The sequence below is a fragment of the Esox lucius genome, chromosome 14 (assembly GCF_011004845.1).
Source record: "Esox lucius isolate fEsoLuc1 chromosome 14, fEsoLuc1.pri, whole genome shotgun sequence".
Lineage (NCBI taxonomy): Eukaryota > Metazoa > Chordata > Actinopteri > Esociformes > Esocidae > Esox > Esox lucius.
The window spans coordinates 8,650,927-8,671,257 of NC_047582.1; the positions used below are offsets into that span (position 1 = coordinate 8,650,927).

Here is a 20,331-nt window from a genome sequence, read left to right on the forward strand (position 1 = left end):
ATAAATGTTCCAGAATCACATCCTGGTTTATTAAAAGCACAGCTGACTGAAACCCATTACTAAAGCAACCAATAACTCATTCTGCGCACCCCCCCCCCCCCCCCAATAAAACAAATAGGTATTGTACAATAATCCAAGAATCTTTACTTTGTAAAAAAAGGCTCACAATAACACACAATAGACAAACTGAAACAAAACTACTTGATTGTGATGTTGATGATGCTTATGTCTTCGTAAGGTTTGTCAGTTTTAGGGTTGACTTTGACGTTTGAGATCCTCTGAACCACCTCCATTCCCTTGGTACTCCGGCCAAACACTGTGTGCTTGTTGTCCAACCAGGGCTGGGAAGAGCAGTAAGGAGAGAGAGAGAGAAGGTTGATTTAAAAATCCTTTGTACATAGGAAATCTACATCACAAAATGTCGGCAACACTTTGAGACAGTCTTTAGCCCAAGACGGACTAACGCCATGAGTCCTTAGTTACCGTTGGCACGACAGTGATGAAGAACTGCGACCCATTGGTTCCGGGGCCTCCGTTGGCCATGCTGAGGGTGTAGGGCCGGTCGTGTCTCAGCGTGGCGTGGAACTCGTCCTCAAACTCCCCTCCCCAGATGCTCTCGCCTCCCATCCCTGTTCCTGTAGGGTCCCCTGTCTGGATCATGAAACCCTGGGCCAGAGAAGACACAGTCAAAAACCAGTTCTTATCCGAGGTCAAAAACAATGAGTAGTTCCAAAATGTCCTACCTTGATGACACGGTGGAATATGTGGCCGTTGAAATACCCGTTCCTGCTGTGAACACAGAAGTTCTCCACTGTTTTGGGACACCTGAAATATCAGGCTTAAAATAAGTACAAGTTGCACTGTGTAAATGTGTAGGTTTTCTGGGAAATTAACTGACTAAAACTTTGCGTTTGTAACTGGGTTGGGGAATGTTCTCTACAACAGCATGGCGCGACCTACTCGACAGGGAACAGTTTGATGTGGATGTCTCCCATGGTGGTGTGGATGATAGCGCTGTCCGACACCCTCTTGGGTCCCTCGGCCTGAGTAGCAGCCATCACCTCCTCCTTGGAGGGCTTCTCGTTGAACACGTCTCGATCTGACTCTGCACTTTTAGTGTCTTCCGGTTCCCTCTTAGAGAACTACAGAGAAAACAGTGACAGGGTGAAAATACAGGACATTGTACATGGGTGAAAATATGTCCAAAAATAGGGAGGGAAAAAGGTTAACAGTGACTATTTTGTCATTTTTATGGGCTGCCTACAATCGCCCTTCAGGGTTAAGTGAGGTTCTTCACCATGTAGAAGCGGTTCTTCTTGAAGGCGGTGCAGAAGATGGTGGGGTCCGGAGTCGTGCTCTGCAGGGCCGGGTTGTCTGATGCCTTCATCTCGATGGTGGGTGCCACGCTGCATGCCTTGGCCACACCCTGGAAGAGGCTCAGCTTCACTACACGGATGTTTTCCAGCTTCCCCAGAATACGCACACACCTGAACAAAAACAAGTGGGTAATGGAACACTTAACCCTCACTTTAACCACATAATAAAAACAATTTGGAATTTGGTTTCAGTCCCAAATCCCGTGGAGGCTTTTGGCACAGGACCATCAATATGTGGTGAATAGCATCAGGCAAGAAACAAGGAAAGAAACTCAAGCTTGTCATTTGCAGTAACATCTTGGTCGTTAACCATGTTTTGTATGATTTCAAACCAGAAATCTAAAACTTGGTAAATGTTTATTTCCTTAGTGCAGGCTGTCACAAAAGCCTGCTCACGGCAGCTCTCCAAGCCTGCCACTTTGACCAAAACGTACCTGTTGGTCTCCACATTGATGACCTTAATGCCCAGCATGGTCCCGTAGAGGACGAAGTGACCCGTCTCGTCAAAGATGATGTTGGTGAGCCTGATGCCGTCCACCTTCTCCAGCTCCCTCTCCACCGCCATCCTCCGACCAAACTCCATGTCTGGCAGCTGCTGTTTCATCTGCTGCAGCTCAGTGAACATCTACATGACCAGGTAAGATAGGCCGTGAAGAAAGAAATGACCTCTGTTCAGATAAGTCCTCTAGGAAATAGTGAATAGGCTGCCAATTTGTGTTTCTTTGTGTAATCTTGTGATAAAAAAAAGGACACATTCAATATAAGATGTAGGAGAGATTACTGATAGCAATGTGTAGTGAGCACAATACCCAAACTTACAGATAATGACTCGTCAAACACCCTCATCAGTTTCCCTGTCAGAAAGCGGAAGATCCTGACTTTCCTGTCAGTGGCGATGGTGGCCATCTTCTTCCCGTCGTGGGAGAAGGCTAGGCTGGTGGGGTAGGTTTTGTTTTTGGCAAATTCGTACAAGTCTGTATCTGTCTTATACACCCAGTCCACGTGCCGTGGGAACTTGAACTCACTGGGGAGGCCAGTCCAATACTCCAGCATCCCGGCCTTGTCTGCGGAGACGATGACCCGGTACCTGGGGTTGAGACGGATCTGGGACAGCGGGGACGAGTGCATCTTGTCAAAGGTGTGGAGCTTCTCGTTGCTTCCCCGTCCGTCATAGACAAAGATCTTCCCGGTGGATTTCTCTGAGCAGGCTACACAGCAAATGGCATCGCCTGGGTTGTAGATCCACTCGCACTGGCTGGGGTGGAAGCTACACAACACACAGGGCATCGAGGTCACTAGGGGAGAAATGTGTTCCCTGGATTTGACACTGATGGAACGAGTTAAATATCTAGGCCGGCTAAAAATGCTAAGAAAAAGATGTTAACTCACCCGAGTTTAAGCATGTTGATCATGTCGAAGTTGACAACGTCAAATACTTTCATGGCCTGGTCGTCCCCGACAGAACAGAAAAGAGCCCCCTCAGCACTGACAGATATACACTCTATCACTCCTGTAAGACACAGAGCAAGACTGATTAACATTAACAGAATATTCAGGCTCTGAATCTATAGCCTTCATGAGGTTGCTTTGGCATTCATGTTTATGCAAAATACATATCTTTTTCCTACCCAGATGACTGCGGAAGTGTTTGACAAACTCTATCCCCTCATCTTCTTTCTTCTTCCAGAACTTCACATGGCCGTCTTGACTGGCCGTGATGATGAAATCTGTCCTGGAAATGATACACGTCTTTAAAGGCACTCTGACCATTTAGTTTCAGTATGTGTTTGAAATGGTACCTACGAAGACACCCACCATTCAATCTGATAGTCAATCTGCAGTTCAAAATAATGGTCTTAGACAAAGTCTCGTGCAGGACACAGAGGCGTGCTAGAAACTAGGAAACTCAAAACCAGTACCTACTTGGAACAGACAATGTGCGTTATAACGTCTCTGTGCATGTAGCTTCTCTCATACATGGCTGCTGATGGCAAGTTGTCCAAATAAACACGTTCATACTCCAGCACTGTACAGATCACAAATGTTCAAACTGTTGGCACTCTAACGTGATAGGAATACAGTACAAAGTTAAAACAGCGCAGAGCTAGTGGAGTAACAAAAACATAGCCCGCACTCTAGATAACATGCCAAGTTGTTTTAACCATCTACCATAAATTGTATATACCTTTTCTTTTTTTGACTTGCGTTGCCTCACTTGGCATGGGTCCCACCCACTCTTCCTCGTCTCCATCTTCTCTTTCACCCTCATTATCGTCTAATTTTCGTTTCAGATCTGCGTTGTCTGTGGTGGACGCCATTGCTGCCGAATGTACTGTTCCACCTCGGCTACCGTCCACACGCGAATTGGCGGCCTTGGAGAAAACGTAAATCGTAAATACCGCCTCCTACAGTACAAACACGCAGTGAACTGTGTATAGACCTGCCGCTTATGCGTTAAAACTGAGTGATTTGAATCTGTTAGCGCAGTTATTGTAACTGAAATCCTCGTTTCCACCACATTATTTTAATCTTTATTTATCGTCATCATATCATGAAAATATAGAGAGGGATTCTTGGGCACGTTGTGCTTCCAAAAGCCGTTGCCATTCGCCCCGCGAACATCTAGGCATTTTTCATGTTTCCCCATCATGTATCGAAAATAATGCACGAGTTCAAAAAACTCAGAAATGTAATAATATTTTATTACAGTTTTCTACAAAAACGATGATATTAAAATCAGGAAGCATTACCCCCGGCCTTCCTACAAATGGAAAATACAGAAAGGACGTGCTTATAAAATATGCCTTTCAAATTCTGCTACCTACAAAGATGAACACTTGGAAATTTCAGGTGTTTTGCTAATGAATCAGATAATCTACAGGCTTCCTATCTATAGAATTACCTTTAATTAAAAACTCAATCAAAAATAAACTTCAGCCATTACCAGTCACACAAGTAACAGTTAATGTGGGTCCATTATTTCATTTGTAGCAGAGGCAAATTTTAACCAGCATTATTAATGACCCTGGAATTTGTGAAACACGAAGGTACGATATAATCAGTATCTGCACCTACAACTTTCCATAGGACATAAAACATAGAATATATACATTTTAAAGCAAAAGGAAAATTATCATAGTAAAGTGTGTTAAACTAAAATGTTGTCTTAGTTTATGTCCTCTGTAGAAGGACAGGTGAGAAAACTCAGAAAATCTGTCCTTTAACATTCAATATTCTCAATCAGTGTCAGAGGTTCCAGTGGAGCTGTCAGACGATGACGATTCATGTTTCTTCTTCTGCTTTTTCTTATGATGACGTTGCTTTTTTTCTTTCTTTTCCTTTTTGCCTTTTTTCTTGTGGAGTTTGTGTTTTTTTCTCTTCTTGCTCTCCTCATCATCACTTGATGAATAAGACCTACAGAGCAGGGAAACATGCAGTTGAACATACAAAGACGTTTACAACTAACACTAGGCACAAATATTTCCCACTGAAATGAAAAGACTTTCTGCTGTACCTCTTTCTGTCAGACTTTCTATCTTTACTTTTCCTCCTCTTGTGTTTTGCTTTTCGGGAGTCCTCATGGGAACCTTCAGGAAAGAGCAGAAATACAGAAAACAAGTTGAGAGAACATGGATGATAATGGAATAAAAAGATTATTAACAAGTATATAACCATGTTTATAAGTAGTACAGCAATACTAAACCTGTTATAACATAATAGCTGTTGTCTGTTGTAGTTTATTAACCTTTTGAGTCTTTTCCTCCTCTGCCTAGCTTATCGTTACTCAGATGTTCTGGCTCGTCCTCCGAACTCTCCTCACTGCTTGTGCTGCTGACGTCCAGGACAATGTCTTTTCGGGGGTCCACACGAACAAAGTTACGACACTCGAATGTCAGGTGGCCAGCTGATAAAATGGCACAGGTTTGAGGGAGTGAGAAAGGGTAGAGAATTACTTAAGATAGAAACTGTAGGGAGCAATGTATTATTAAGGCACAGTCTGTGGTGAGAGGACAGCAGAACACATTCTGGAACTGAATTATGTACTAATTATGTAGTTAGACACAATATACAGTGTGAACAATAAAAATTCCTTACGGTAACCACATTTCTTGCAGCCAGCTCTGATGTTGTCCTTATTGGGACCTGTCAAGATCACACAAAAATTCATTGAGACACAAAAGTGAGGTTCACCAAACAAAAAACACAATGAAAAGTAGCAACATGCACACGATTATAGAACTGGCATTCATGAAATCCTTAAAAACCATGAATGAAACTAGTGGAATATCCATATTTAAATAATTTTGACTTAGAGATACTGTACCAGTCAAAAGATTGGACACCTACTCATTCAAGTGTACACTCACCTAAAGGACTATTAGGAACACCTGTTCAATTTCTCATTAATGCAATTATCTAATCAACCAATCACATGGCAGTTGCTTCAATGCATTTAGGGGTGTGGTCCTGGTCAAGACAATCTCCTGAACTCCAAACTGAATGTCAGAATGGGAAAGAAAGGTGATTTAAGCAATTCTGAGCATGGCATGGTTGTTGGTGCCAGACGGGCCGGTCTGAGTATTTCACAATCTGCTCAGTTACTGGGATTTTCACGCACAACCATTTCTAGGGTTTACAAAGAATGGTGTGAAAAGGGAAAAACATCCAGTATGCGGCAGTCCCGTGGGCGAAAATGCCTTGTTGATGCTAGAGGTCAGAGGAGAATGGGGCAACTGATTCAAGCTGATAGAAGAGCAACTCTGACTGAAATAAGCACTTCTTACAACCGAGGTATGCAGCAAAGCATTTGTGAAGCCACAACACGCACAACCTTGAGGCGGATGGGCTACAACAGCAGAAGACCCCACCGGGTACCACTCATCTCCACTACAAATAGGAAAAAGAGGCTACAATTTGCACAAGCTCACCAAAATTGGACAGTTGAAGACTGGAAGAATGTTGCCCGGTCTGATGAGTCTCGATTTCTGTTGAGACATTCAAATGGTAGAGTCAGAATTTGGCGTAAACAGAATGAGAACATGGATCCATCATGCCTTGTTACCACTGTGCAGGCTGGTGGTGGTGGTGTAATGGTGTGGGGGATGTTTTCTTGGCACACTTTAGGCCCCTTAGTGCCAATTGGGCATCGTTTAAATGCCACGGCCTACCTGAGCATTGTTTCTGACCATGTCCATCCCTTTATGACCACCATGTACCCATCCTCTGATGGCTACTTCCAGCAGGATAATGCACCATGTCACAAAGCTCAAATAATTTCAAATTGGTTTCTTGAACATGACAATGAGTTCACTGTACTGAAATGGCCCCCACAGTCACCAGATCTCAACCCAATAGACCATCTTTGGGATGTGGTGGAACGGGTGCTTTGTGCCCTGGATGTGCATCCCACAAATCTCCATCAACTGCAAGATGCTATCCTATCAATATGGGCCAACATTTCTAAAGAATGCTTTCAGCACCTTGTTGAATCAATGCCACGTAGAATTAAGGCAGTTCTGAAGGAGAAAGGGGGTCTAACACAGTATTAGTATGGTGTTCCTAATAATCTTTTAGGTGAGTGTATATGTTTAGTTTAACTATTTTCCACATTGTAAAATAATAGTAAAGACATCACAACTATGAAATTACACACGTGGAATCATGTTTCAACCAAAACATTTTTCAACAGATTGTAGATTCTTCAAAGTAGTCACCCTTTGCTTTGATGATAGCTTGGCACACAACAAATTGAAAAAATAAATTAATTTTGATTTGTTGAACACTTTTTTAGTTTATACCTGATTCCATGTGTTATTTCATAGTTTTGATATTTTCACTTATTCTACGATGTAGAAAATAGTTTAAAAAAAAACTAATGAGTGTCCACACTTTTGATTGGTAATTGGTTTGATTAATTCCATCACCCTTTTTGTCTTGGCTATGCACCATGTTACTAGGAGAATCCCCTCCAACCTAGCCAGCTGTAGCTTTCCCACCCCTACTCTACTGCCATGGTGACCGACAGCAATGCACATCGTACCTAAACATGCTCCAAGGGCGAGGCTGACCTTGTTCTGCTCCAAGCTTGTTATTTTTGTTGTATCATGTTTCCATTACACACCTGTACTTAACACCCTTATGTACATGTTTCCATTATACAACAGACTTCGAGTGTGTGTGGGTTGTCAGGAGCCTATGGGTTGCTGTGTTGCTAATACATAGAAATTATCTTTATTTCCTAGTTAGAAATAGCCCAAATTTTACATGGTGTAAGACAACAAATAGGGACAGAATAAATACAATTACAAAGTTCTCATAATATGATATACAATGGGTGGTGATCATGAGAAAATGGCATTTGAGCAGTGATATGCATTCATTTACAGTTGATTGACATCTACAGATTTACAGTTCCAATATATGCATCGATTTAGATGCAGGGAAATCAGACGTTTTGGTTGTATAGTGCAGCTAATTTAGTTCATTGTTTACAGATTGAAGGTGGCTTAATTTGGCAAGTGTGATCTTGTTGGCATCTGTGGGACAGATGGCTAATTGCTGCAGGTAACAGTACAAGGATAGGACCCGTTTTGTAATGATGTAATGATTGACCTTTACAGTTCGCCTGCCAGAGAACTGGTGTTACTGACTGGGTAACGTCTACTGACACAGTACTTCAATGGCCTTGCCTGAACTTACGTCAAGATGTGTGCCCTATGGTTACTGAACATGTTAGAATCACACATACTGTCCGGATGCCGCTTAAATCTGTGTCTAAATAGTATTAGAATATCGATAAATTACTTTAAGCATTTCGTTGAGATTCCCTCGTGTGCCGGATAGCATTTTGCACTGCTGGGAAAAAAATAAGGAAAACACTATATGCCAACATGAATTCTGATATGTTTTGACATTATTGGTTGGAGTAATTACGTTATCTATTAAAACGTGGACATTCAGAAGTAATTACCACTTGACAGTGCAATACATTTTATAGCGCTATTATGTTAACAATTTAACAAAATAAATTATGTATTCCACAGGACTAGGTGTTTTTTACTAGGCCTGTATATTTTAAACCTCAAATAATCGGATTACTAAAATAACACAAATGTAATTAGATGAATAGGCAGACAAAAAAATGCCATACTCAAAGTAAGCTAGTACCGGTATATACAACTAAACACGGAACACAGTTTTATCAAATATGCTAAACTGTGTCAACGTTTTGGCTAGCCAGCCTAGCAGCAGGCATAGATTCTGACCAAAACTTGTAATTATATGAATATGAGCTACAGCTAGGGACCTCTTATTACCATTTAAATATGGCTGCGAGAAGTATTCTTTTTTATTTAACCTACCTGGTGCAGCCATTTTAACAAGTTATAGCGAAAAACACTTTGTAAATCCTGGTCCTTAGCTACTGCGTTGATAAAAATCGAACCACTTTCGACGTTCCCCGTGGGTCCTCTACAAAATAGCTCCGGTATGAAACAGCAACTGGTTAATTACCCCTGAGCGTCTTTAGTAAAACGAACTTCGAGGAAACAGATTGTACGCATTACTTGAGAAACCATGCGTCCTGATAGTTATATTTGACCCTCCCAATGTAATAAATATTTCATAATTAGGGGATTCTTATTGTATATGCCAGCCTTCCCTTCTAGCTAGCGATAGTTCATGTTTTATGGGGTTGAGAAAATTGTAACACATAGGTCAAACCATGCACATTAGGGTGGGGGGGGGGTATGAAAAGAACAATTGATAAATATATTAATTTATGTGTTTATTAACTCAATATATTCGTATCAATATTTAGAAAGTTTTGTCATTTAAATAAAATAAAACTTCAAACGAAAATAAGGAAAAAAGCAGTAAAGGATCGACTTTCAAATGCCCCTCACCCTCATTGAATCGAAGTTAACATAGCCCCCATGTTTTAACAATATGGCGGTGGACAGAAACCTGTGTTGGCAACAGTTAAACTATACAAATTAAGCTCTTATTTGCGGAGTATTTGAGAAATAATTAGTCCTATATTTTTTAAAGTAAACATTTTAGCTATATTTTCTGGTGTAGAAATTACAAAGATAAGTCTTCTTCGGTCTCTAGTTCGTTTATCTCAACGACAGAATGAGCAACATTTACATTCAAGAGCCTCCAACAAATGGAAAGGTGAGCTCGAGCTTGCTTGACACAGTTCCAATAATTTCTTGCCCTTACGAAGTAATGTACTGTAATAACTCAAAGACACTAATGTCGTACATGATAACTATAATAAATACATTATTTGCATGCACTACGATTCTCTCACTCGTTACAACCACACTCTGCCTCATAAGAGCTGCTAATGGAAATGGTATGAAGTAGGGCTGCGACTGCCGATTATTCTATGCAAATATGCTAGATTATTCGAATATTAGATAAAATTGCACTATTTGTTGTTGCTTTTACATTGAACCAAAATAAAAAAACAACATGTAACAATGCCATGAGCTGAAATAAATCCCAGACAATATGGGCATATCTGTATTACCAGTCCACTGTAACACAGTAACATCTTAGAAATGGTTGCATATTGGGTTTGTATTTTTGTCTTGTTTAGTTGGAGCAAAGTAAAGAAAAATAAAGAAATCTAAGGTTACATGTTTGTGTTCACACAGTGTTGCCAAACATATGTAGGTTAATAGGGGCATAACTGAATAATCGTCAGCTGAAACGGAAGTCAACCAGTCGAATAAGTCGTCTTAGTCGTATAATTATTGCTAGTATAAGGGTTAGTATAACACTAATGTGCCTCTGCCTCAGGTTCTGATCAAAACCTCTGCTGGTGACATCGACATTGAGCTATGGTCCAAAGAGGCTCCCAAGGCTGCCAGAAACTTTGTCCAGTTATGTATGGAAGGTAAGAACTTTTAACAATATAGTTAAAAGTTACTCAACAATAATTATCTTCTACTTGCCATGGCGTAGACACCAGCTTATTGTGAGTGTGCTTGGTGTTCTTTCCCAGGCTACTATGATGGAACACCGTTTCATAGAGTGGTGCCAGAGTTCATTGTCCAAGGAGGAGATCCCACAGGAACCGGGACGGGGGGAGAGTCAATCTATGGACGGCCATTCAAGGTTCTCATTCAGTATCTCCATCACCTCATTGTCTCATGATGTTCCCCCCGAAAAATCTATACAAACATTAGCTAAACTTTTCTACCTGTCACCTTTTAGAGATATCATCCATTCTAGTGTCTCACATCTCCATTAATGGTGAGACAGTGAAGCTGATTCTTGTTTCGCTGTTGGTTATGTCATCCATTCTCAGGACGAGTTCCATTCCAGACTGCGCTTTAACAGACGAGGTCTGGTTGCCATGGCCAACGCAGGGCCCCATGACAACAGCAGCCAGTTCTTTTTCACCCTTGCCCGGGCTGATGAGCTCAACAACAAACACACCATCTTTGGAAAGGTAAAACATTGAAAGAAGATCGATGGAACTTCACGTATTGTACAGCTTAGAGTATGCAGCATTTGTAATCGGAGCCAACCCAATTCTACGTGGTTGTGTAAGTTGGTCTTCATTCCCCAATTGCAGGTGACAGGAGATACAGTGTACAACATGCTGAGGTTAGCAGAAGTGGAATGTGATCAGGATGAAAGACCTTTAAATCCACACAAGATACGATCCACTGAGGTATTTATTCTCATGGATTTGCATCACACAGTAGCAAACATTCATATATTTTGCACACATTGCAATTCTGTTAGACTCTGTTGCATTAAACTGTGTTAATGCAGGTGTTGCATTCTCCCTTCGATGACATCGTTCCACGTGAAATGAAAAAATCCAAAAAGGATGAAGACAAAAAAGAGGGGAAGAAATCTCAGTCCAAAGCCACCAAGTATTTGTTTCACCATCCTGCACTCTTTGCTCCTCAATCTGACTTTGAAGTGTAGTACTGTAAATCTGAACGGGCATATTTGTTTTGTCAGAAACTTCAGCCTGTTGTCTTTCGGAGAGGAAGCTGAGGAGGACGAGGAAACTGTAAACCGAGTCAGCCAGGTAATTGTCTTAATGAATACATTGGTGTGTTCTTTCTATCAAAGTCGCTGTCTTCATGTCACCCCACAAGGGTCGTTCCAATAACATGCAGATTCTTTCTTTCCACCCAGACGCTGAAGGGAAAAAGCAAAAGCAGTCATGACCTGCTGAAGAACGACCCACAGCTGAGTTCTATCCCCGCGGTCAACAAGTTAGTCCACTTAGATACAGTTCAGATGCTCATCAAGAAATGCATTTCTTTTATTTATCGTAATCTTTTTGTCTTGTGTTAAAAGGAAAAAGACCAAAGGGGCACCTGGAGGAGCGGCAGAGGTATATATGTATATGGTCTGGTCCCTTCATATTGGCTGTTTAATAAAGATCCCAAGCATCTCATTATAATGAATCTCATTCAGCTTTTTCTGTTCTGTCTTCCTGCTTCCTCTCCCATCCCTCTTGTCTTAAGGGGGAGGATGATGAGGCTGCGGAGGGAGACGCAGACGGCAATGAAGAGGACTACGACTCTGACGAGAGACAAGAGATGAGGGAACGCATCTCTATGAAGTTGAAGAAGATGAAGGAGGATGAGAAGAAGAGTACCGAGCTCAGCGAGGAGGACCGGGGAAAGAGGGCCAACCGCAGGTAGTTTACACCTAGATGAAATTAGGTTAATGCTCCTTTTATCTGGGGAATGTCATTTTCCTTAGGAGTGTTGTTATCGTTTATGCTGCTTGTCCATCAGTGTCCATAGCTTTACTCCCCTTTGGTCTTTACCTCGGATTAGAATTTTGACTAAGAATCCAACAGGTGGCTCTAGTGTACAAGAGAAAGTGAAATGAGCACGGTAGCACAGCAGTTGTAGTTGTGCACACTGTCCAGCCGGAGGCGATGTTGTACTGTGTTGACCCCGGAGCCCAGTCTGTCCACCAGGGTTGGGCTCAATCCCATTTCATTTCAAAAAGTGAATCAAACTCCTATTCACCGTTTACTTTTCATAATTTTAAAGCACTGAAGAGTATGATACTTCTGTGGCGTTTCGGACTGGAATTGAAATGGAATTGACCCTAACCCAGCTATGCAAGCACTGGAGACACAACACAAGCCCTGACATACTGTCCAGCTTGTTGACAGGTTGGTTCGGTTCTCAATGAAATCTGTGACAAAAGAGACAGAAAGAAGAGGCCTGTAAAGGAATCTTGTGATAACTACAATGACGCAGTAGGACGCAGAATACCAAAGGTCCACTTCATAGTGATGGAGAGCACTGTGATTCAGCAGCTTCCCATTAATGGCCACCATTCATCTTTTGGACAGGCTCTAGTAGGCTTATTCCAGCACTGATAACTCAACAATGACTCCCTACCCCTCACTTAGTCCAGTCTCAACAAGTTAAGTAAGTCTTAACAAGTGAGAAAGATAATTCCAACGACACACTGTATCTGATTGAACACATCTGGTTGAAAAGATAAAACATCTGCGGGTGAAATGACGGCATCCGTTTAAATGCCATTGGTCTTTCGGTGACTTTGACTGAATGAACCCGAGGGTCAGAGGAGCGGATGATTAGCTGTTAATGAGGAGGGGTGACGCCCCTCTCAGCCAACCAGAACCCCCTGACTGCAGCCACTCAGACTCACCACGGGGACTCTGGAATCTCATCAATGGTACTGGCCCGTCCACCACTGCCCGGGGCAGTCACCACATGACCGCTGAAACAGAAGCAGACGTCCCTCTGCCAACGCCGTCTGACAGAGAGGGAGAAGAGATCAGTAGAGAGAGAATGAAGGACCTGAATGGAGAAGATGAAGAAGGGTAACAGGACTTCTGTAACCTAGATTTGAAAGAGACATCACAAGAATCAAGTCCAGTGTCCAAATCAGGTACTGGGGGAATCCTGTAACCCAGCGTATTTCAACAGACCGTGACGTATTTCCCTCAAAGCATCTTTGCCGATTCCCACACACCACCAGCCTTATCAGAGACTCCTTTATCTAGCGGCGTGTCGGTTTATCTTTCATTGACCTCAACGGGGTAAGGATTCGGCCTTGCTGCAGCCAGTCAGCTGTGTGTGTGTCTTGTATGTGTGTGTGTGACTGACAGGCAGGTTGATGCAGACAGACTGTAGTATATTAAACACAAGCGTAGATTGTTTGGCTGTAGACCTGTAGCCCAGCACCGCGGTTTGTCTTGGCACTGAATCAAAGATGAGGCTGCTAGGTACAGTAGAGTGTTGGGCCAGGACAAAGAGGGCATTGTTGTATAGAACAGCCCCTCTATCCTTTTCTGTCTCTCTCTCTTCCCCCACTCCCTCCTTCATTCTTTCTCCCCCTCTCTCTTTTTCACCCCCCCTTCTAAGATGTTGGTTTAGACCACAAAGGTGTGTTTTGATTGTTTGGACCACGAGAAATGCCTTGCAGGGATAAAACTGAAGGACAGTTTGTGTGTGTCTGGCATACACAGTAGGTCCCAGGTGTACTGGAGACAGTAAATGTCAGGTCCGAGACGACCTAGGGAAATTATGAAGCTCCCTGGAAAACCAAACAGTGGACATACAGCGCGTTTACCATACTGCAGGACAATTGTTTCCCCGTAGGCGCCAAGCAACCAGACAACATATCATTTTCCTTAGCACCGAGCGAGTAATCAATCAGAGGTGTGCGTTTCTTCACCAAAGATCGTGAAGAGCTGAGCGTATTTACTGTGACAGCGTTGGAATCGAAGAGGGAAAACGTAATTTGGTCTCATCCATTTTGAGGAGAGTGTACTCAACTAGGAAATCTCGAGAACTGCTCAGCCCGGACAATCTGCGTTGTGCATTTAAAAAACCTTTGTCAGGCTTTAACAACGCACCTATAAACTTATCACGCCATTCGTTGCATATCAAACCCAATATGTCTCCGTACGGCTAGCTTAAACATCCGTCCCACTCACCCCCGCGGCTTTCACCATAGAGAGATCTCCGCTCAACGCCTCGTCGCCATTTCTATTGATTAAGTCAAGTCTCAGTCCATATAAAGCGCCTGGGGCCTCTTTGTGGGAGTTCGTTGAGGGAAGAAAAAAACGGAGTATTGAAGTGAGTCCCAAAAGCAGTGCATGTGGTAGCCGCCACTTTTGTTAAGCCCGACGGGGCATGACTGTGGAAGCAAAACGCTTCAATATGGCTCTAGGACTCTGCCTCATTTAACTGGGTCTGCCAGCAGCGAGAGCCTGGCTGTCTCTTTCAGTCTGTCTCTCCCTCTCTCTTCCTTTGACTATCTCTTTCTATTTCCCCGTCACTACCTGGCCATTCTAGAGAGATTAGCCGAAATGTCAAGCCTGAATCTGTATGGATTGTCTCGTGTGCTCGCACGTCTGGGCCCGCGTCTACCTTGTTTCTATGTACGCTATGTTGCTAGCGAATCATCATGACCACTCTTTTTCCGACCTTAGTCTTGCTTTGACTGAGACTGGTGTTGGTCAGGGGCTTTGGGGAGTCAGTCCAGGGGGTGGTCTGTCTGTGTGGGGCAGGCTGTATTTCCCTCTCCCCACATAGTACTGTGGTACTAATGCAGGGCTTTTACCAAGTTGGCACGGCTGCCACACTCAACCCACATTTCCCTGTGAATCTGTGTTTTATTAGTGTTTGGGTCCCTAAGGTGCTTCGTCATTGTTGTACCCTGCAGTGTTTGGATGCGACCAGAGCCAAGCTGGCTCTGGCTGCTGTCAGGAAACTGCTATAGCTCTCTGAGGTGTTTAGCTGACCAGGATATGAACTAAGCCACCTTATTGTTGGTGCAGGACCCATCTGTGATTAAATCACTCTCTGTATTTTTCTTTTCAATAGAATGTATTCACAAAGTAAAATATCCGCCAATAGCCAGATCCTGTTGAACTTGTCCACTTTTGAGAGTTTCCACTTCGTAGCTTGACATGTGCAGGCCTTTTCCGATCACAGGAATATGCTTAAATGCAAATTTGACTGGGTTTCGTATATGATCATGGGCCTTCATGGTAAACCAGGTCTGGAAATTACAGACCTGGGTTCGAATAGTATTTTTTTATTTGAGTATATGCTATAAAAAAGCTAAAACAACCTTTTAATTATTTTAATGCTTATCTATCAAAAACAAGTATTGTACCTTGGTATTATCACTATTTTAACTTTTATATATTTTTAAAGAAACAACATTTCAAAACACTCTGCTGTTAAGTAAAAGTCAAAAGTAGTTATTATTACAATATTATTATGGGGCATCTTGGTCAGCAACCTTTTTTTTTTTTTTTATCTTGTCCTCTGGTCCAGTTAAGTCATATTTTATGTGTACGGCAGGGAACCTCTTACGGGATTGGACTCTTTAACAGTCATGCTGCCTTGTAAACGGGGCGAAGACGGTCATCCTGAAGAACATACATTGAAAACGTTCTCTCAACCAGTCAGCAAGCTGGTCACGGTGACATGGTTCCTGTCCTTGCTAATTGTTCAGATAAGCTATTCACTGAAGATCTGGTGGAGAGTATGAAGGCCTTCAACCTGTGAGTTCCACCGGCCTAGATGAGGTTCACTTCCCACAGACTGAGGGATGCTTTGCTCACACGTTGCAGCTCATCATTAAAGATGGCCTTCAATCTGCGGATGACCTCAACAAATATATGTTGATTAAATTGTAGATTCAGTTTCTCAGTTTTTGTGTACATGTTGCATTTACTATTCAGAAAACCTTTTTTATATATAGTCCACTTTATTTCAAGGCACCAACGGTATTTGGACATTTGACCTGACAGGTTTCGGGTTAGATGGTTGTATGCCGTCACTTGCACATCATTTGTGCAGGCTTAGAAAAGCTGTCAATGACTAGTCTTAATTTTAGGCTTTTGGAATCTGCTATTAGTCAACATGAGGACTAAAGAGGTGTCAGTCAAAGTCAAGGAAGTCGTTATGAGGCTGAGAAATAAAAATACATCTATCAGAAATGTAGCCAATACCATGAGCTTATCAAAAACAACAGTTGAAACATGATTAAATAGAAGCAAAGCACTGGTGAGCAATTGCAAATGGCCTGTTAGCCCAACCAATATCTCTAAATTGGTTGACTGAAAAATCGTAATTAGGAAAAAAAGCCATAACTGTCTGACAGATCAGGAACTCTCCGGGAGGTAGGCAGGGACAAGGCTGGACTGTAAGGTGGAAACCACTAGCTTTCTTTAAAAACAACATTCTTCCAGATTCACACAAACATTTCTCACTGACTGCAATAATCCAGCTTTTGTAATGACCATCCTAGTCCTCAGACCAAACCCTATTGAAAATGGGTGGGATGAGCTGTAAAGGAAGAGTAAGGTTTGTAATCTTACCTCGCTAAATGCAGCGTGACATATTGAGGAAAAAAAATACTGTTTTTGATTATGAATATGACCTCAAATAAAGGTTTCTTTCATTTTGAGTGTAAGATCAAGCTGGTATAAAACAATAACAAAAACTCCTAGGCTTTTTCTGCCAATAATTGTGGAAGGCAGCTGTGAGTCACAATTAGCAAAGACAGGTCAGTTGGCTGCACCATTTGGCAGAAAAACCCAAGTTCTGCTGCATGTGCCAACAAAGACATTGAGAAGGACCTCCATTCCCACTTTTCTCCCACCAATTACTGATCCTCTTAACTTCAGTGTCCCTGTATCCTCTTGCACTTTGGTGTACCTTTTCAGCACTGGAGGGATATACCGTATCTTCAGACCAGATCAATGCTCAGTATCCAGCAAGCTTTTTGAAGCATGGATTTTGAGACATTTACTGTACATCGTGGCTTTTGAAATAAAATATTGTACAAATACTAAGTATAGTCACAACCATTTTCAAACATACACCAAATAAGTATTTCATATACTTCCGCAGATGTGTGAGATCCTTATGGTCCTGTGTAGCTCAGCTGGTAGTGTGTAGTGTTTTCTCCACCAGAGTTTTGGATTTGATTGTATGACAATGTTAGCCTTGCTGGATAAGAGCTGTATGAACTAATGAAATCTTATGTGTTCATAAATACATTTCAAAAGTTTCCAAATGTTATTGTTGAACTACATTCAAATATTGAAGTAGTTCATTTACATTTTTTTTAAAAAGGTTGATGTGTCTTACTGCTCATTTTGATTTGTCCTGCAAAGTAATTTAGATTTGAAATAGTTGAATCCAGGTCTGCTGCCAGCCCTCCAGAAAGGTTAGTCAGTTGTCTTGGTGACTGCCTTACAGCCACTTAGTCAGTAAAAGCCCATGTCAATCATCTCCCAAATGAAGACCAACAGTCATTACAGATCTTTCTTCACACACAAAAATAGTTTAGCATTGTTGGTTCACTAGACATTCCTCCAGTCCCACAGACAATGGAACTCACACTTAACTAGGACACCAGACAACAATTATCTAAGCCCAAGTGGACTACGGCCGGTTACCAGAGACACACAGACATACGCTCAAGCATACACACATACACATACTGGTGACACAGTGTGGCTAATTGGCTGCACCTGTCTGTTGTGATTGGTCGTTAACCAGCGGCCTCTCGGAGAAAGGTCACAGAGGTCAGGAAGCACTGGGCTCCGTTCTCTAGTGGAGAGAAAACTGCTGTAGGCTAGATAATCCACTTCCTGGCAGCAGAGCCCTGTGTGTTTTGGACCTGCCAGCTCTACACATCTCTGCTGACCCGACCCACTGTAGCATGTCCACTCAGCATGGGCTCTCACTCTGTCTTCAGCTTGCTTTGTCAGTCCCTCTCTCTCCACTCCTTCTGTTTGCCTCTCTTTCTTTCTCTCTCTCTCTCTCGCTCTCTCTCTCTCCCCCTCTCGCTCCTTCGTTGGCTCTCCCCCTCTCTGGGAAACAGATGTGTGTGTTTAGGACCCTTTACGTGTTTGATGGGCCGAATGGAATGAAGAACCTGCAGGGAATTTAGCCTGCTTGGTAGGGGAGGGGTCCACGTAGCTCTTATCCTCTGTACGGTCATGCAGATTCCTGCTTCAACTGCTGCTGTGGTCACAGAGCAGCACTTCGTCTGGGGCTGTGAACAATGCCACGGGAGGGGGGGGTCGGCCCAGACACCTTGTTATTCCAGAACATTCATCCACATCACCATTGTGGTCATAGGTTTTTACTTTCATTGTGTTTTTTTGGCTGGATTCTAGAGCAAACCTGGTGCAGTCGACAAAGACAGACGGACAGTGTCATTCCCATTCCCAATGATATACCAGAGGCCTGATTTAGACCGCTGCTCTTTTCCTCTATCTCCCTCTCCATCCACTTTTCTTTCCTTTCTCGTTTGAGGGCTGGGCCCTCTGATGCAGGAGAGAGTGCGAGTGAGCGGCTGGCTGGGTCGTAGCCAGTCACTTTGTGTGCTTTCTTTATGAAAAGTAAATCATCCACATCACCCTGGGTTTCGCTTATTTGAATTGTCTGAATGAGCGACAATCGCTGGCAGCCCCTGAGAGGCAGAGAGCCGCCGCAGCCAGGCAGACTGGAGTGACGACGAGCGGGTTGTGCTTCACTCTGCTCAGGGAAGAGGACATTTCAGTATATATGATGGTCCAAGCCACACATCTGTATGTCCATCTCTCTGTCTGCCATATCTGAAATCCCCTTTATTTGTCCTCTATCCCCACTCCTGTTCCGATAACTCTCTTTCCCCCGACCTGTCCTTCTCTATCCCTCTGTCTCGCATTCCCTCCACTTCTCCTCCTCCTGGTGTTGTGGGATGACAGTCCCAGTTCTTCCCTGCTGGCAGGTGGAGAGGTGCTGCTGAATGGCTGGCATTGTGCTCCCATTGAGATGGAGGGATGTCTCTCAACTCTTTCCCCTCCGGCTGATGGTTCTGAGGGAGGGGCTGGGGCTGGGGCTGGGGGGCAGGCTCTTCAAAGCCCGGTCTCATTAGCACTGTGTGTGCGTGTGTCTGTGTGTAACAAGGCTTGGATGGTCTTTCGAACACAACGCCACTGTATTCAGCACTGTGTTATTTCAATGAAGTGTTATTCTTCACCTGACTGAATGAATAACCACTGAGAGCTCACCCTGGGCTGTCTGGAGCTAGCGCTCACCTTGTGGTGTTTCTGCTATTTTTAACTGTACTCCTCCACTCAAACAGCTATTTTTGAGGCTGGTCGTGTCAGTTTGCCACTTCTTAAAGAAAAAATGATTTGACGTAATTACTTTGGCTATGTGAACTTTTTATACACAGCCTATAAAGAATATAAGGCTATAGTACAGGCTGAGGAGCTTTTCATCTACTTGTGGAATAATATAGATTTAAAGACCTTTCACTCATCTTATTGCTCAAGTCGACCCTTCTGGTCTAAAATAGTGTTTTTTATGGAGACTGCCATTTCTACTGGCAGGGAGAACTACTGGGTAGTTAGTTTCCTTTTATGCTACAGAGAGAAAGTCAAGAATGTCTCCAGGGTCAGTCTGGCAGTGTGGAGCAGTGTTGGAGGGCTTTGTGCGGAATGCGCTGAGCCCCCAGGAGTGAATGAACAGGTGTTGCTGGCTGGCTCTACCTCCCTACACTCCCCTCCTCTCCCAACCCCCCCTTTTCATTATTGGCATGGGGGGGGGCTGCCCACCTCTTCATTGTTTGGTTGTTACCTTGGATATGTCTCTCTTGTTTTGCCAATGGCAGCGTGTTAAGGCAAGCAGAAAATGAGCGTGCCCCCCCCACCTCCCAGAATAATATATAGCCTTTAGTCTGTCTTCATACATTTGGAACTCCACAGATCTGGGTGCTGATAAAGCAGAGCTTGTGTAGTTACCTTATCAACAGCTAGCGGCCTGCACAGTTGTTCTGCCAGGTTACGATGATGGCCGACACGGTCTGTTTACCCCATCCCTGTGAACTCCAAGTGACTTTAAGTCCTTGACGACAAAACAATGCACACGGATGGTCACCGAACGTTATAATGCTCGTTGAACTT

The 20,331-nt window shown here is 43.1% G+C and overlaps 3 protein-coding genes across 5 annotated transcripts in view; 1 reads left to right on the forward strand and 2 right to left on the reverse strand.

Annotated features, from left to right (window-relative positions):
- Positions 1 to 119: 119 nt before the first annotated feature.
- ppwd1 (peptidylprolyl isomerase domain and WD repeat containing 1) lies at positions 120 to 3,785 on the reverse strand. Its single transcript, XM_010864095.5, has 11 exons — positions 3,562 to 3,785; positions 3,300 to 3,402; positions 3,005 to 3,108; positions 2,766 to 2,886; positions 2,196 to 2,643; positions 1,811 to 2,001; positions 1,298 to 1,487; positions 961 to 1,142; positions 744 to 825; positions 484 to 666; positions 120 to 341 (listed from the first exon to the last, which is right to left on the reverse strand). Exons 1-11 carry the CDS (start codon positions 3,692 to 3,694, stop codon positions 198 to 200), a joined length of 1,881 nt encoding a protein of 626 aa, XP_010862397.1. The 5' UTR covers positions 3,695 to 3,785; the 3' UTR covers positions 120 to 197.
- A 275-nt stretch (positions 3,786 to 4,060) lies between these two features.
- On the reverse strand, positions 4,061 to 13,086 carry srek1ip1 (SREK1-interacting protein 1). Of its 3 annotated transcripts, NM_001310887.1 has the most exon segments (6): positions 4,061 to 4,790; positions 4,891 to 4,963; positions 5,122 to 5,280; positions 5,472 to 5,519; positions 6,305 to 6,361; positions 8,738 to 8,848. In NM_001310887.1, coding segments are annotated over 6 exon segments (528 nt in total). In that variant the 5' UTR covers positions 8,751 to 8,848; the 3' UTR covers positions 4,061 to 4,612.
- cwc27 (CWC27 spliceosome associated cyclophilin) overlaps positions 9,293 to 20,331 on the forward strand; it is a 38,700-nt gene continuing 27,661 nt past the window's right edge. Inside the window, exons 1-10 of the mRNA XM_013137028.4 lie at positions 9,293 to 9,551; positions 10,185 to 10,281; positions 10,390 to 10,502; positions 10,696 to 10,839; positions 10,966 to 11,064; positions 11,169 to 11,272; positions 11,364 to 11,433; positions 11,544 to 11,623; positions 11,709 to 11,745; positions 11,879 to 12,054. Of these exons, the coding sequence (XP_012992482.1) occupies positions 9,510 to 9,551; positions 10,185 to 10,281; positions 10,390 to 10,502; positions 10,696 to 10,839; positions 10,966 to 11,064; positions 11,169 to 11,272; positions 11,364 to 11,433; positions 11,544 to 11,623; positions 11,709 to 11,745; positions 11,879 to 12,054 (962 nt within the window). The 5' untranslated portion in view covers positions 9,293 to 9,509. The remainder of the gene's footprint in view (positions 9,552 to 10,184; positions 10,282 to 10,389; positions 10,503 to 10,695; positions 10,840 to 10,965; positions 11,065 to 11,168; positions 11,273 to 11,363; positions 11,434 to 11,543; positions 11,624 to 11,708; positions 11,746 to 11,878; positions 12,055 to 20,331) is intronic.

What these genes read in the sequence shown, in the direction of transcription:
- ppwd1 (XM_010864095.5), bottom strand. Translation starts at nt 3,694, where the DNA reads ATGGCGTCCACCACAGACAACGCAGATCTGAAACGAAAATTAGACGAT. An exon ending in ACACTTCCGCAGTCATCTGG is followed by an intron (nt 2,887 to 3,004) that starts GTAGGAAAAAGA and finishes TGTGTCTTACAG; the next exon opens with GAGTGATAGAGTGTATATCT. An exon ending in ATCAACATGCTTAAACTCGG is followed by an intron (nt 2,644 to 2,765) that starts GTGAGTTAACAT and finishes TGTGTTGTGTAG; the next exon opens with CTTCCACCCCAGCCAGTGCG.
- srek1ip1 (XM_013137030.2), bottom strand. Translation starts at nt 13,071, where the DNA reads ATGAGATTCCAGAGTCCCCGTG. An exon ending in AGGAGGAAAAGACTCAAAAG is followed by an intron (nt 4,964 to 5,121) that starts GTTAATAAACTA and finishes TCTTTCCTGAAG; the next exon opens with GTTCCCATGAGGACTCCCGA. An exon ending in AGAAAGTCTGACAGAAAGAG is followed by an intron (nt 4,791 to 4,890) that starts GTACAGCAGAAA and finishes CCTGCTCTGTAG; the next exon opens with GTCTTATTCATCAAGTGATG.